This window comes from Myotis lucifugus, unplaced genomic scaffold (genome assembly GCF_000147115.1).
Source record: "Myotis lucifugus unplaced genomic scaffold, Myoluc2.0 scaffold_217, whole genome shotgun sequence".
In the NCBI taxonomy this organism is placed as follows: Eukaryota; Metazoa; Chordata; class Mammalia; order Chiroptera; family Vespertilionidae; genus Myotis; species Myotis lucifugus.
Genome location: NW_005871265.1, coordinates 312,784 through 326,473, shown reverse-complemented (window position 1 = coordinate 326,473; position 13,690 = coordinate 312,784). Strand labels below are relative to the sequence as shown.

Here is a 13,690-nt window from a genome sequence, read left to right as displayed (position 1 = left end):
TGACTGATGCCCCGTCTTCCATTTCTACTTGTTTGCTCTGGAGATGCTTGCCAAAGGTTCCTCACTCTGTGCCTGACCCCCTTTCAGAAAGGATGGGCCGAGGGGCTTTCAAAATAAACATGCTCAAAGGTAACAGTCTCTATTCCATGTTATACAAATATTTTTTAAATCGAGAAATAAGGAGCAAATATATTTACTTTTCCTCTCTCCGACCTCACAAGAGTGACAACCTTGGACCTCTGATTAGGGCAAGGAAATGGGTCAGGAGGTTGTAAGGAATGTTGAATTAAAATGGAAAACACTGGTGAGTAGGGTGGTAATAATTAGAGACCATGTGTGAAAATGTCCTGGAAACTAGCTCAGGAACAAAAATCAGCAGCACATCTCACGAGTTAAATGAATTTTTTTTCTAAAAGGGAGACTACCAGAAGGAAGGGGAGAGAGAGAGAAATAACAGAACAACAACAACGACGAAACACCAGAAAAAGTAAAGTATTTCAGGTTAGAGTGGAGCAACGTGACCACCAGCTTCCTCAGGCACATCCCCATCACAGGGCCCCTGGCACAGAGGCTCCGGCCAGAGGGTTAACTGGTATCTGGTCTGACCTTCTAGGATCCCAGGTCAGTACTGATACCAGTTCCCTCTGGTCATCCTATCTGTTGCCTCCATGACTATCCTGTACATTGTAAACACAACTGGTCTCAACTGCGTAGCCCACCCCTGGAGCTCATCGAACCCATGCCCAGAAACTCGATTCAGTCGGTAGGGGTGAGCCAAACATGGGACATTTGTAATGCTTTCAGAGAGATTCTGAAGTGCCGCCCGAGATGAATACATATGGTATTAATGATCTGTTACGGCCTTAGTAGGGTCCCTTCAAGTTCATAGGTGGAAGCCCTAAGCCCAGAGTGACTGAATTTGGAGATGGGACCACTAAGGGTCAAAGGGTAGGACCTGATCCAATAGGGCCGGTGTCCTTGTGAGAAGAGGAAGAGACACCACATCTCTCGCTCTCTCCACGTGCACAGAGGGAAGGCCGCGTGAGGACAGAGAGATGGTGCTGCCTGCCAGGAAGAGGTACTCACCATCAGGAACCAACCTTGACAGCGTCCTCATCTCAGACTTCCAGCCAGCACCGTGGCAAACAAATGTCTGCTGTTCAAGCCCCAGGACGTGGGATTTGTTAGGGCAGCCAGAGCTGAGATACTATCTAACCCACATTAACCTGCACTTGAGTTGGGCGCAAACTTAACGCGCCTCTTATGGTGACTAGTGGGAACAACACAGTCCCTTGACTGGTCAACACGCATCTCACAGGCCAAGGTCCGGAGTCAGGGTCCTGCAGGGAGGGTCCCAGAGGCTCCCCCCACACACACACACCATACCTTCTGTGTAGCCACACGCCTGTGTCAGAGCCTGGCAGTGGGTCAGCAGTGCAATCCTTGTCCTTGCACGTCTTATACTGAAACGAGATGACAACTTATACTGAAACGAGATGACAACATGGGGTGAGTGGGACCAAAGAACAAAGCAGGAGCCACATCCATCAGCTCTTCTGGGTCCTGGAGCTGTGTAACTATGGGAACCGCGGGGACTCAGTCCCGAAACCCACACCCAGTGACTTACCTCGATATATGCGGTGTCATTATTTGCATCTTTGATGTGTGGGAACCAGTCTCGAGGAGGTTTAGAGAGATGTTTTGACTCCGTGACAAACCATAATAGCTTTGGCCAACCTTGGAAATAAAGGACAAATTCTTTTTAGGTGAGCATTTCCCAGAAAAGTGTGGAATCACCTCCCCATTCATGGCTATGCTTCACACCACCACATGCTAGGGGGAACCTCTGGTGTTTCTGTCAAGTCAAGGACAACATCCGCAGTGCAAAAGCCACTGCCGGTGAAATCACGCCGCAGGGGAGGCAGAGAACATGTAATGTGTTGCCTGAGACATGTGCGTGTGGAAATCGTATACTCTGGAACTGATTCCATGTAGTACCATCTTTCCCAGGGAAGAGCCCGCCTCCCAACACGGCACTCAGCACTGTCTTACCTTTGAACTGCGGGATCTCCCCGTCGGGCTCTTCGGCAGTCCTTTGTGGCAGGCGTCGCTGGTCAAGGCAACGGTAACCCCACAGCTGCCAAGCAGGAAGCCGATCTGCTGGCTTCCTGCGTCCTGGGAGAGGGCGACAGAAGAGGCACGGAGACGAGATGACAGTGGCACTCCTGGCAAAACAAGGCCTCACCCTGGGTTCCGGATGGAACGAACCTCCCTGGACAACCCACGGTTTCGGCACAGTCTGGCCTCTGCAGAACTGGGGCTGGAGCCCAGGCTGCTGCTTGCTAGCTGCGTGGCTCTGAATGGGGTGGCGAGCCCGCACGGCCTCACTTTCCTCATCTGCACCGTGGGGCGAAAGGCAGAGCCATCTCACAGGTCTGCTGCCAGCGATCAACCAGGAGAGCACAAGTAAGTACTCAACGGGGGGCTGGCACCAAGTGGGTCTCATAAAGACCCTCAGTTCTGTGGACGACACTGTAGGCCATAAGTATTGGGGGGAACGGAAAGAGTCCAAGAAAATGTCTTCATACTGAATAATTACCGACCGCCTGGTTTTAAACACTCAGAGCAAAGGGCTCTGCCATATTTGATTACATCTACCAAAGAAATGGAGACTGGTCACCTTTCCCCGCCATGAGCACCACTGTCTCAGGAAATAAGAACATGCATTACACATGTCCGACATTGACTCTGGTCACACAGCACTGGGAGCCTCCGAATGACCAGCGCCGACTTGGGAACACGGCATCTGAGCAGCTGCTGGCGGTGGTGCAGCCACGGGAACCGCCAGCCCTGGGGGTTTTGTTGCTCGTTGCGTCAGCTTCCCTGTGAGGAGTCAGGTCACTTGGAGTTCTTTCCTCCCACCTGCCACACCAGCTGTGACTCACACTGTGCAGGAGCCGCATGGCTAGAGCCCAGACTGCACGTCTGATACTGAAACAAGATGGCAGCGTGGGGATGAGTGGGACCAAAGAACAAAGCAGGAGCCACATCCGTCAGCTCTTCCGGGTAAGTAAGAGGCTGCAGGTCCTGATCCTGGAGCTGTGTTCATTCCCACTGGACTCTGCCTGAACCCCCGGACAACCAGCAAGCCTGTCAGTGGGCCAGGACCTGGCTACCTGTCACTCTGCCTGTCTGCGCCTCGCTAAGAAAAATGTGAGACCATGTGGTGTTTTCCCCTGAGTAAAATCAACAGAGTTGGCATCTTAAAACTGTAGTCTTTCAAGTGAACAGTTGCCACTTTTCTTATTGTAGATGAAATCTCGCAGGGAAAAGCACATCTCTCTCCATGGGACTGTGCACAGACAACCCCCGACACCTGTGCAGCCCTGAGCGGGGACAGGTTTGGCACCCGGGGACAGTGACGGTCCCTTTCGGGGCTGCTCACAGGACGTTTCCTTCAAGCAATGCTATTTCAAGCACAATTATAACCAGTCACTTCAATGTGAACTTGGCTATCCCATCGCCAAACACCATGATCACGAAGCAGGGAGGGGAGACAGATTCCAAGATCAGGATCAATAGCAGGAAGGTGTTCCTTTGTGAGTGTAAGTTGGCTAGACTGTCTACAGCAAGAGGGACTGGGAGTGAGCGTGCCAGCGACTACCTGCCCTGACCTGCCAAGGGCTGGTGCCCATGCCGAGGGCACACATGCTGATCCTGGCACTCCCAGCGGAGGCATGATGTCCCCTGAACCCTGTCTTTCCAATCATCTGCTCATGATTTGATTTCTAAAATAATAGAATCACAAACATGAAAAGACACCTAAAATACAGAACTGACGAGAGACCAAGTGGGAAAGAGTAACTGGGATCAGGATGCCACAGTTCAGCACAAAATTCAGACTTCACGTCTGCTCTCTCTTTGTCCGGAAGGACCTTCTTGTCCTCATCATCTGGACAATTCCTACTGAGAGCTCCAATCAAATGTCAACTTCACAGAACAGCTCTGCCAGCCGCACCCCAGTGTGCTGAGATGAGACCCCATCACCGGCTCTCAGGGCAGCCTGGGCATCTCTTTCATGCACCAAGACCCCTGAGCAAACACACGCTTCAACTCAGAGCCTAGACCAGAGCCTCGCATATAGAGACACTCAACACACAATGTCAAAGCTGTGTCTCCACCTGGACTCTCAGGACAAGGACAAGAAGGTTGGACGTGCCCTGTGCAGCTGCCACATGGTGCTCTCACACCGGGCCTCGTAAACCTGCCTCCTGGCCTGATGTGCCATCAGCAGACTCAGGAAGAATGTGACGATACCCCTCCCAGTGTGCTCTCCTGCCGTGACATGTTCTCTGCGCCCTTTCCCTGGGAGTGAAGGTACTCTGGTCTGCGGGGGGCCACTTGGCTAGGGCCTTCCTCTCAAGAGCTCTGCTGTCAAGGATAGTCAGCTCTCCCATCACAAAACCTCAGTAATGATTCTTTAGCTGCCAAGGGAAAAAATGGACCTCACCTGAATTCAAACCTTCCTCTTGCTTTCAATTTTTCTCCAATATGTAGAGAGTTGACTAATTATGTCACTTCCTAGAAGTCTCGCCTCACCACTGCCTCTCTGACAAGTAACTCCTCAAGCGTCAGACAGGCCATGTGGACACGTCACTTGACCATCATCAACCCCAGTCCCATGTCAGTCTCTTCACCAGCAACCATCAATCACACCCATAAAAAGGATTCTCTCTCTAATAAAGAAGAGGTAAGTTCATGGTAAGCCTCTCTCTTGAACTCATTTTTATTTGTGGCCCCACAACAACTAGTTACAGTTAGTTTATCCAATTCCATTCTTGCCCACCCAAATCACCAACTAATGGCTGGTTAGCTCTCAGGAGGTGAAACAAACAATAATGAACAGCATGATGGAGAGAGGGATGCAGAGGCCGAGTCAACACAAAATGCTCATACCCACGTGCTTAAAGATGACCCACGGCCATGGAACCAGGTGGAGCAAAGAAATTGGACACAAGACATTCTACTTATCAAAACTAAGATGAACTTGTCATTAATATATATGTATATTTTGCCAATTAGCTTCTAACTTTTTATTTATAATGGAAACTTCCAAGCACACATACAAATATAGAGAAAAGGAAAAAGAAAGCCCATGAACCTATTCATCCAGCTCCGATATCTATCAGCGTTTGGCAAATCTGGTCTCACCCCAAACACACACACACACACACACACACACACACACACACACACGCAGACCCCCATGTGGGTGACATCAGTTCATGCACTTATACTTTGGCTGGCTGATGGTCGCCCAGGGCAGCCCATGTCCCTCCTGACAAGGCCTGGTTCTCATGGTCTCCTTATCACTTCTGATTTCCTGAGGAAGAGATTCTGGGACTGACCATAGGGAGGTTGTAAAAATGTGATGGTCATTGATGTTACCCCTTTCAGAGATATTTCATTTTAATGGGGTATTTGAAAACCTTTACTATGGCAAACAAATGGCCGGTGAGTTAGAATTCCAAGGGGAGGAAGTGAATGCTGAGGGGCTGGCCCTGGCTGGCTGACTCCTGCAGTCCACAGAGCCCATCCTGTCCCTGGTTCTATCCTACTTAGAATATTCACCTTTGACCCCCATCCTGAAGGCCTTGCTATTTTCCTGTCAGACTCACATGCCCGTGGCAGAGCCTGTGTCCACGAAGGAGAAATTCTGGCTCAGCCTAAATCACCGGCTGACAGATTTATGCTGATGGCTGGCCTTACCAGACCAGCTCAGCCACCTCGAGAGGGTCCTGGTGGCAGGCTTTTCCAGATCTGCTGTGACCACTCGAGGCCTGTCCTGGCACAGATATGTGGACACTCTTCTCCATGCCAAACATCGCAGGAACACTGACCCCAAGATTTAGAAGAGAGAATAAATAAAGGTACATGGGACTAGACTGTTCAGTCAGGTTCAATAAGCAACATTCAGGATTCAGAAAATTTGGTTCACATTAGGCCCATTATTTTAAAACGAGTCCAGTGGGAGCAGAACTTGTCATCACCTATGCTCATGTGTACATCCTACCCTCTTCTCAACTGTACCTGAGCCAATGGTTCTTTTATTTAAAATGAAGAGAAGTTCTCTAAGACAACAAATGTCATGTTCTGAAGTCAAGGAGCCTGTGTGTCAGAGGGGACCACTCCGTGGCTTCCAGATGCGACTCTTTGGACAACATCAGACCATCTGTCTTTGGTGGCCACCAGTGTCAACCCTGTAGGGCTTCCTTCCTTTATCTTTCTCCCTCCAGTTACCATAGCTCTGGAGTATGGAGAGCAAGTCATTGAGCTGGACGAAAAAACATACACCGATGTGCAGGACAGCACAACGTTCCTTCTTATACTGGACCACGCTATCATTATAAGAATGAGATTAGCTACTTATTCTAATTATGGAATAAGATCTCATAAACTGTATCTGCACCAGGGACTTGATAATGTCCAAACATCTGAATGAAAGCAACAACTGCCCCCCCTCGAAATAAAAAAAATGTCATTTACCCAATTTCCAGTGTAATGAAGCTGAGGAACAAGACACTCAGACACTTGCTTTAGTGACAGATTACTCGGCTCAATGGTGTTACAGTGCACAGAAGCTCTGCCTCGGAGACACTGTTCCTGCTAACCCGGCAGCTGAGCCGAGCGTGAGGTTACTGTCCCCTTCACTGAGCTAACTGCTGAAAACCTGACAGCCTCAGAAACAAGGAAAACCTCTTGATCCACACCCTGCTGAGACGAAAAGCCATTTTAAATGAGCTGTCTGCACATTCTGACCTCATGAGAGAATGTTCCAGTGTAGCCGAGCCTGCCATTCCCATTAGCAGGCTTTAATGAAACAGCGCGGGCCTTACCTTTCTCGTGAGTGGGACTTCTATGGGCACAGGAACGACCTCAGCCAGCAGGCAGCCGTAGAAGGCCACCATGGATGCAGCAGGGTCGTTGTTGGGGAACACCAGCGCCACCTGGACAGACGGGGGTGGGGGGGGTGAAGGACTTCCTGTTAACATGGCTTTGAAAATATCATGAAAGATGTAAGCTGCCACAGATATTGAGGTTCACATTCCCAGTAAGAACCAATGCTGGAACAAAAATTAGGTGCCCTACTTAAAAATGCATTTTAGGCAGACACATTTTACTAAGTATTATATACTTTTCCTTTAATTCATATGAAACACAAACATATTACCAAGTCATCTATAATACTGTACCAGAATACAACTATCGTTTTAAAATCTTATCTTCCACGCTGACATATTTTTATGTAGAAGAAACTATGGTGCACACACTGTTCTGTTTTCCACTGGCTTTATACAAAACTCCTTGGAGTCTTCACAATTACGGCTGAACGCGGGCACTTCCTCACCAGCGTCCTGGGCTGGCAGCTGGACCCTCACGGGACTCTATTCAGACCGGGATCAGGTTTAACGCTGGGATCTCAGGAACAATTTTAGCTCCTCTAAGCCTTAGTTGTCTCATCTGAAAAACGAGAACACTAGAACCTATATCTTAGCTTGTGGTAAATGTTCTAAAAGCCAGGTTAATTTAAATTACCATCCAAATAACCAAATAATGGATAGTATGACTGCAATATGTTTTCTTATAGTCCTTAGAGCAGTGATGGCAAACCTGACACACGTGTCAGAGGTGACACGTGAACTCATTTTTTTGGTTGATTTTTCTTTGTTAAATGGCATTTAAATATATAAAATAAATATCAAAAATAGAAGTCTTTGTTTTACTATGGTTGCAAATATCAAAAAATTTCTATATGTGACACGGCACCAGAGTTAAGTTAGGGTTTTTCAAAATGCTGACACGCCGAGCTCAAAAGGGTCGCCATCACTGCCTTAGAGTATCTGAGTGATGCGCAGTTTTCCATGTGATCGCTTGTAAGTCCCTGTCCTCAGACGAACTGCTTTTCATTTCCCTTGCCTACTTATCTGTTTGTGTTTTGACAATGCGCCTAAAATTTGGATGAATTTTAAACATATCGGATAGTATTAACTCTTATATTTGGTACAAAGACTTCTCGAGATAATTGTTTTATTTTTTCTTGGTGCATTTAATGTTTTATGTAAATTTGTCAAATTTTTCCCTTACCACCTCTCATTTTAAAAATATTTCATCTGATTTAAATTCATCTGGAGCTCATCCTAGAACCTAGTGTCTGCAGTGCAGCTCATTGAACTTAGCCTTGCCCTCCAGCCACCCCAACGCTCCTTTTGGAGTAGCCCATCCTAGTCTCTTGCATTGAAAGCCTGCTTTAGGGTCGCAGGTTGTAACAGACCAAGTCCTGTTTCTGGATCCTCCACTATGCTCTCCAGGACTTTGCTTTGTTCTAACACGAGTCCCTCTCACGTGCTGCCGCAGCATCGGCGATATTCTTCCTGACAAGTTCAGTGTTTTCAAAGCACATACATCCCATGACTTATCACATGCGCATCATTTTTGCACTAGCATACTCCAAAACTTACACAATTTTTTCTTTAAAAAATGTCCTAACTAGAAGTTAGTAGTTTTGTCATAAACAGTTGTATAAAACACTCTATTTCAATATCTAGAGACAGGGCCACATAAAAGGACTCGGATGCAGCCGCAAACCGATAAAGCGGTATCTTAACTTTGGCCATGTTGGCAATGTAGTAACACAGGATGGCTGGTGGGAACAAAATTAAGTTTGGGAACATTTTCTTTCTCTATGAAATTCCTGAGGTTTACTAAAATCATCTAAATGAGAGACAAAAAACTGAAAGGCCATTAAAAGCCATCTGCACTACTAATGAATTTTGAGAAATCCTGTGAAATAATTAATAAAATAGTAATCTTTTTGTTGCAGCCGGCTACCAGCAATAGGACTTTCAAGGAGGAATGTATGTCTATGCACACAAAGCACAACCAATTATTTTTGAAATCTATCTGAGGTGCGCATTAGCTTCCGGTGTTCTGCCCTCGGCTGGTAGGCTGAGAGTTGATCTGTCTTCAGATCTGGATCTGGCGAAGCAAGAATATTCTATTAAATGTTTGTGAATCTTCCAGGCTACCACCGCCGCATGACTTCTTTCCCTGACATAGACCAAAATGTTTAAGGAAGCTGATCAAACACAAAAGCAGAACACGCTGAAGCTCCATCTGAAACGGGTGGTCTCACCCATTCATAAGGGACCCGTTACACACTGACCTGTTCTCCCTAAAATCTACCTGTTCTGCAGGTGCGAGTCATCATCACGAGCAGAGAACAGAGAGAAAGAAGGTGTCATCCTTCTGAGCTGGATTGTGCAGCAATTACGTTTCTGAGGTTTGAGTTTAGCTGCCATCCCAGCTCTGCTCAAAGGAAGGTCAACTTGATCTAGGATTTAAAATCCCCTGCTCTATCACTAAAACTTATGCTGATAATGCCATTTATATAACCTTGCACAGTTGTGTTAAGATAGGATGAAATATTGTATTAACGTAAAGTGAATAAAAGCAGAATATAAAACTGCACAGTATAAGCTCTCAATCATATTAAAATAATGAACAGAAAAGGGTCAAATACCCAAAGGCTCTTTTAGAATAAAAAATGATATATATTTTTTTCAAAAAAATTTTTTAAGGAAGGGAAGTTTATACTTTTATCATTCTCATTAAGTTTTCCTTTAATATCTGATCAGTCACAAGTCCTGTTTTGTGGACTCTTCACAGTGATTCCAAAGATATCATAAACCCACATGGTTTCCATTCATTTGATTCTCTATGTATTCCTTTGCGATTTCATTGCACCTAATTATCCACAGACTCAGAACAGGTATCAATAAAGCAAGAGGCGGGAACCCATCCTAGTGTTTGCTAAGATTTAAATTTTGTTAAGCCGATTCCATCTTGTTCCCACACTCAACCCTACTGTGTACATGCCTGGCTTGTCTTTTTCAGCACAACACATTCTGTTCCCCCACCCCCAGTTCTTTCACATGCTCTTCCTTGGAGCTACAAAACTTCTCAGATCCCAAATGAAAGAGATCTCTCCTTCCCAAACAGTTCACAGGTGTGTCAATCACAATCTCTTTTGGGGACCTGTATCCCTTTCCAATTTATAGAAAAGCTAATGAACAATACGTCTGGTTTTTTTTTTTAAAGACTGCAAGCTCCTTGAAGGCAGGCTTCTCATGTGATAAGTCTTAGCTCCTCCTACAACATCCTGAAACCTAGGCAGCTTAGGTACTTCAATGCCCTTCTCAAAGCCCAAGAAGGTACTCCCCAAACTGCATTAATAGGATTACCCACATGAAAAGTATCTATAATTTTTATGCTAAGGACTAAATGTTCATCCAAAGATGATTTTCCAAGAATCCTATTTATTGCAACAGAAGGTAATTATTGAATACTTTACTCCTGTATGCTTATTTAATAAATATTTATACACACATGCCAGATACTAGCCACATAAATACAATATGAAATCCAAGTAGGCTTTTATTTTTTAATAACAAAATTTTTATTAAATAAGGAATATTTAACAGAAAAATTGTTAAAGCTAGAAGTTAAAGGCACATTGAGGTAGAGTCCTTTTGTAATGCAATTTAAAGGAATTCATTTTACACATAAATAAAATAAAGTTCAATAAAGTTATTTTGAAGTTTTTCATTACTGACAATTTCCAGAAAATATACAGTTGATTATATTTCCCCATAGAAAAGAATGTTGACATATAGGATTATATTTCTGTACTAGAACTCAGCATTCAAATAAACCACTGGTTTAACCATCAATATGTCATAAATGTAAAAAAATTACCCTAAAGTCTATACTAATTTAAATTACTGTTCCCAGTTCTATTAAATAGCATAAATATATGGCACATGTTAATTACAAAAGCTATTTCATGCACTATTAAGTGCATACAGTATGAAAATGTAATAGGGGACCTGAAGCTAAAGTACTTACTATAGTTAACATTAAGTAATGTTGTCATCTTAGAATTTAGGGTGTTGCTACAGAAAGAGATAGCACAAGACTCTAAAAAGTCATCCAAATATTTAAAATTTTTCTTTTGATACTTTAAAAACGAACAGACAAAACAAACAGAGGCATTCAGCCACCTTATTCATTGTAAAGGTATTTCTTCATAGAAAAATACTTCAAAAGAGTTGAGGTAATATATGTCCCCTCTATCTTCCCTTTTCAATTTACTGAAAGTTAAAACTGTAAGGGCTGCCTCAGATAAAAGGTTGTTCTGCCTAGCATTTATTGATCTTGATGAATACCTTCTCACTCATGAGCAAACTATAGAAGGGGCGACCTGGTCATTTGTGCCTACTTGGCACAAATTTCTTTTAAAAAAATTTAAAAACATTTTGCATTTGTGTTGAATTGGCCAAAAGGAATGAGGGAACACCGATATTGGCTGGTTAAAGAGCAGAAAGCACTATATAAAGTCAATCTGAGATGCTATCCTTAAACGTGCTTTATAAAGAAATCTGCTTCAGCTAGATGACATAAATCACACAACTGTTTTCCTCTCACTTCCTCAAGGTGGTTTCCTCAACTTGGTTTCATGTATGAGTGTTTGGCAAATGGTGTTAGGTTGTCTGAAGACTTGAGGAACACCCTGCTTACTAACAGGAGCTAATTAAAGAAAATCCTAATGAAGGGAGGCTGGTAGCACAAATATCTAGCAGTTCCGCTGTAAAAAAGCGCCTAATCCTTCACACTAACATATCACGATGGGTATTTTACAGTGGCGATGAGGTCTAAAAACCTTCTTAACCAGGTTTAGGCAGCACCTAGGAATACTTGCTCCAGTCCTTACTGAATCTGTGACAATCTAGAAAGTAATGTGGACTGATTCGATTCAGTGGCTAGGGAAGAACTTCTTCTTCTGCTCCTTGGAGCAGCCTGTGGTGGTCCTGGAGCAGCCTGTGGTGGTCCTGGAGCAGCCTGTGGTGGTCCTGGAGCAGCCTGTGGTGGTCCTGGAGCAACGGGCTGGAGTACTGGCCTCTCTGGTATGCGCTTTACAGACCAATGTTTCTGCAGATGCTGCTTCTGAAGCTTTAACCAGCTCTGGGGGGTCTTGTCCATGGGGGGCTGCTGTTCTACCTCCTGGTGTGATTCCTCCTCCTCTGCTCGGAGGCGCTGCAACTCAGAAGCACGCTTCTCTGCTGCCACTTCTAAGGCCCAGACCTTCCTTTTTAGTTCCTTTTCTTCTCTCTTTCCCAACATGCCCACGGCTGGTTCATTCAGTTGCTTCTCCAGTAATGCTTTTTCCTGGAGGTACCGGGCCTGGGCCTTTGCAGCTGTCTTAGCTCGGGCTTTCTTTAGCTTCTCCTGTAATGCCTGCAATTCTTTCTGCTGTTTCTCCCTTACCTGTGACATGTCCCTCACTGCCTCCAACTGCTGCTTCAAACTGTATTCCAGGGTTTCCTTCCCCAAGAGCTGTGCCGTTTTAAACTCTGAAGTTTGTTTGGCATATTTGGAGGCTAATTCTTGTTTCGTTGGTGAGATCTCACCACTTACTTGTGCATAGGTGTGCCACTGATTTTCAATTTCTTTTCTGTACTCCTTAGCTTTGTTGGTCAGGTTTGCTAGCAGGACTGTAGTGCCAGCCTGGACAGGTAACTTTTCATTGAGTAGGAATGCAGCTTCCTCCGTTACCATTTTTTGCTGGATTTTAGTTTCTCTTATTTGGTGGTCTAACTTCATCACTTCTACTGTCTTTTTTATAAGCCCCACTGCTGCCTTGGTTGGTTTCTCTGGCTTCAAAAAATCACTTATTAAACGAAAATATGATGGAGGGGGACTACTGGAGTCCTCCCTTGTGGGAAGTATTCCTGGTTCCTGGGGTCTGAGCTTAGTACTCGTGTCCATTGCCCAGAACCCGCGTGGGTCCCAGCTCACCTGGATACTGACTGGGTCAGGCTTGGGCGGCACCGGCACCGCTGCCCGGGTGGACGTGGCCGACCTCAGCAGCGCGGTCCTGGTGGCCTCTCTGGACCTCGGCGTCACGGACTTCCTGCTTGGTGCCTTGGCCCTCAGCAGCACTGAGGTCCTGGAGCTGGCAGTGCTGCTATCCTGGCTCCTGGGGGCTGTGGTTTCCTCTTCATTGGAGTCCAGGGAAAACTGAATGGTTTTTCTCTGGCCACTGGAGCCCGACTTCAGCCTCCGGGATCTCAGCACTTCAGGCAGTTTCAGGATTTGTGTCCCCTGGTTCATTTCCATTATATTGAGGTTGTCCTGATCTTCAGGATGCCAGATCTTCAGCACCTTCTCGGTTAGGCTCCCACGCCAGTTCAGCACCGGATGCCGCTTCCTCATCCCTTCACCCTTTCATCTCCAGCCGGTTAGAGCTGGAACCCATCTTACTCTCTCACAGCTGCCATGTGGAATGTGGAGTGTGGAAGGCGGGCATCTCCCTAGCCACGTTTCCATGGTGACCCTGTGGAGGGGGCGGGGCCAGCCAAGCTCCTAAGAGGGGCTTTGACCCCAGTGTGTCCTTGGTGTTGGGAACGATTTTTTGAAACAAAAAAAAAAGTCTGAAGTTCCTATGGTGGGCTTAGAGCAGGTAGCATTTCACCCCAGGTAGCATTTCGAGGAATCCCACCGCCCTCAGCCTCGCTGGGTGTGGTGGAGAGGAGGCTGTTGTTTCTGGGGTTAGTGGTACACCTCGCCCTCC

The 13,690-nt window shown here is 45.8% G+C and overlaps 1 protein-coding gene across 1 annotated transcript in view; it reads right to left on the bottom strand.

Moving 5' to 3' along the window:
• The window catches only part of DIP2C (disco interacting protein 2 homolog C), a 173,695-nt gene that overhangs the window by 86,196 nt on the left and 73,809 nt on the right, over positions 1-13,690 (bottom strand). The window contains exons 11-14 of the mRNA XM_023761777.1: positions 6,897-7,007; positions 2,053-2,175; positions 1,628-1,737; positions 1,387-1,463 (exon numbers count right to left, since the gene is read on the bottom strand). Coding sequence (XP_023617545.1) covers positions 1,387-1,463; positions 1,628-1,737; positions 2,053-2,175; positions 6,897-7,007 — 421 coding nt within the window. The remainder of the gene's footprint in view (positions 1-1,386; positions 1,464-1,627; positions 1,738-2,052; positions 2,176-6,896; positions 7,008-13,690) is intronic.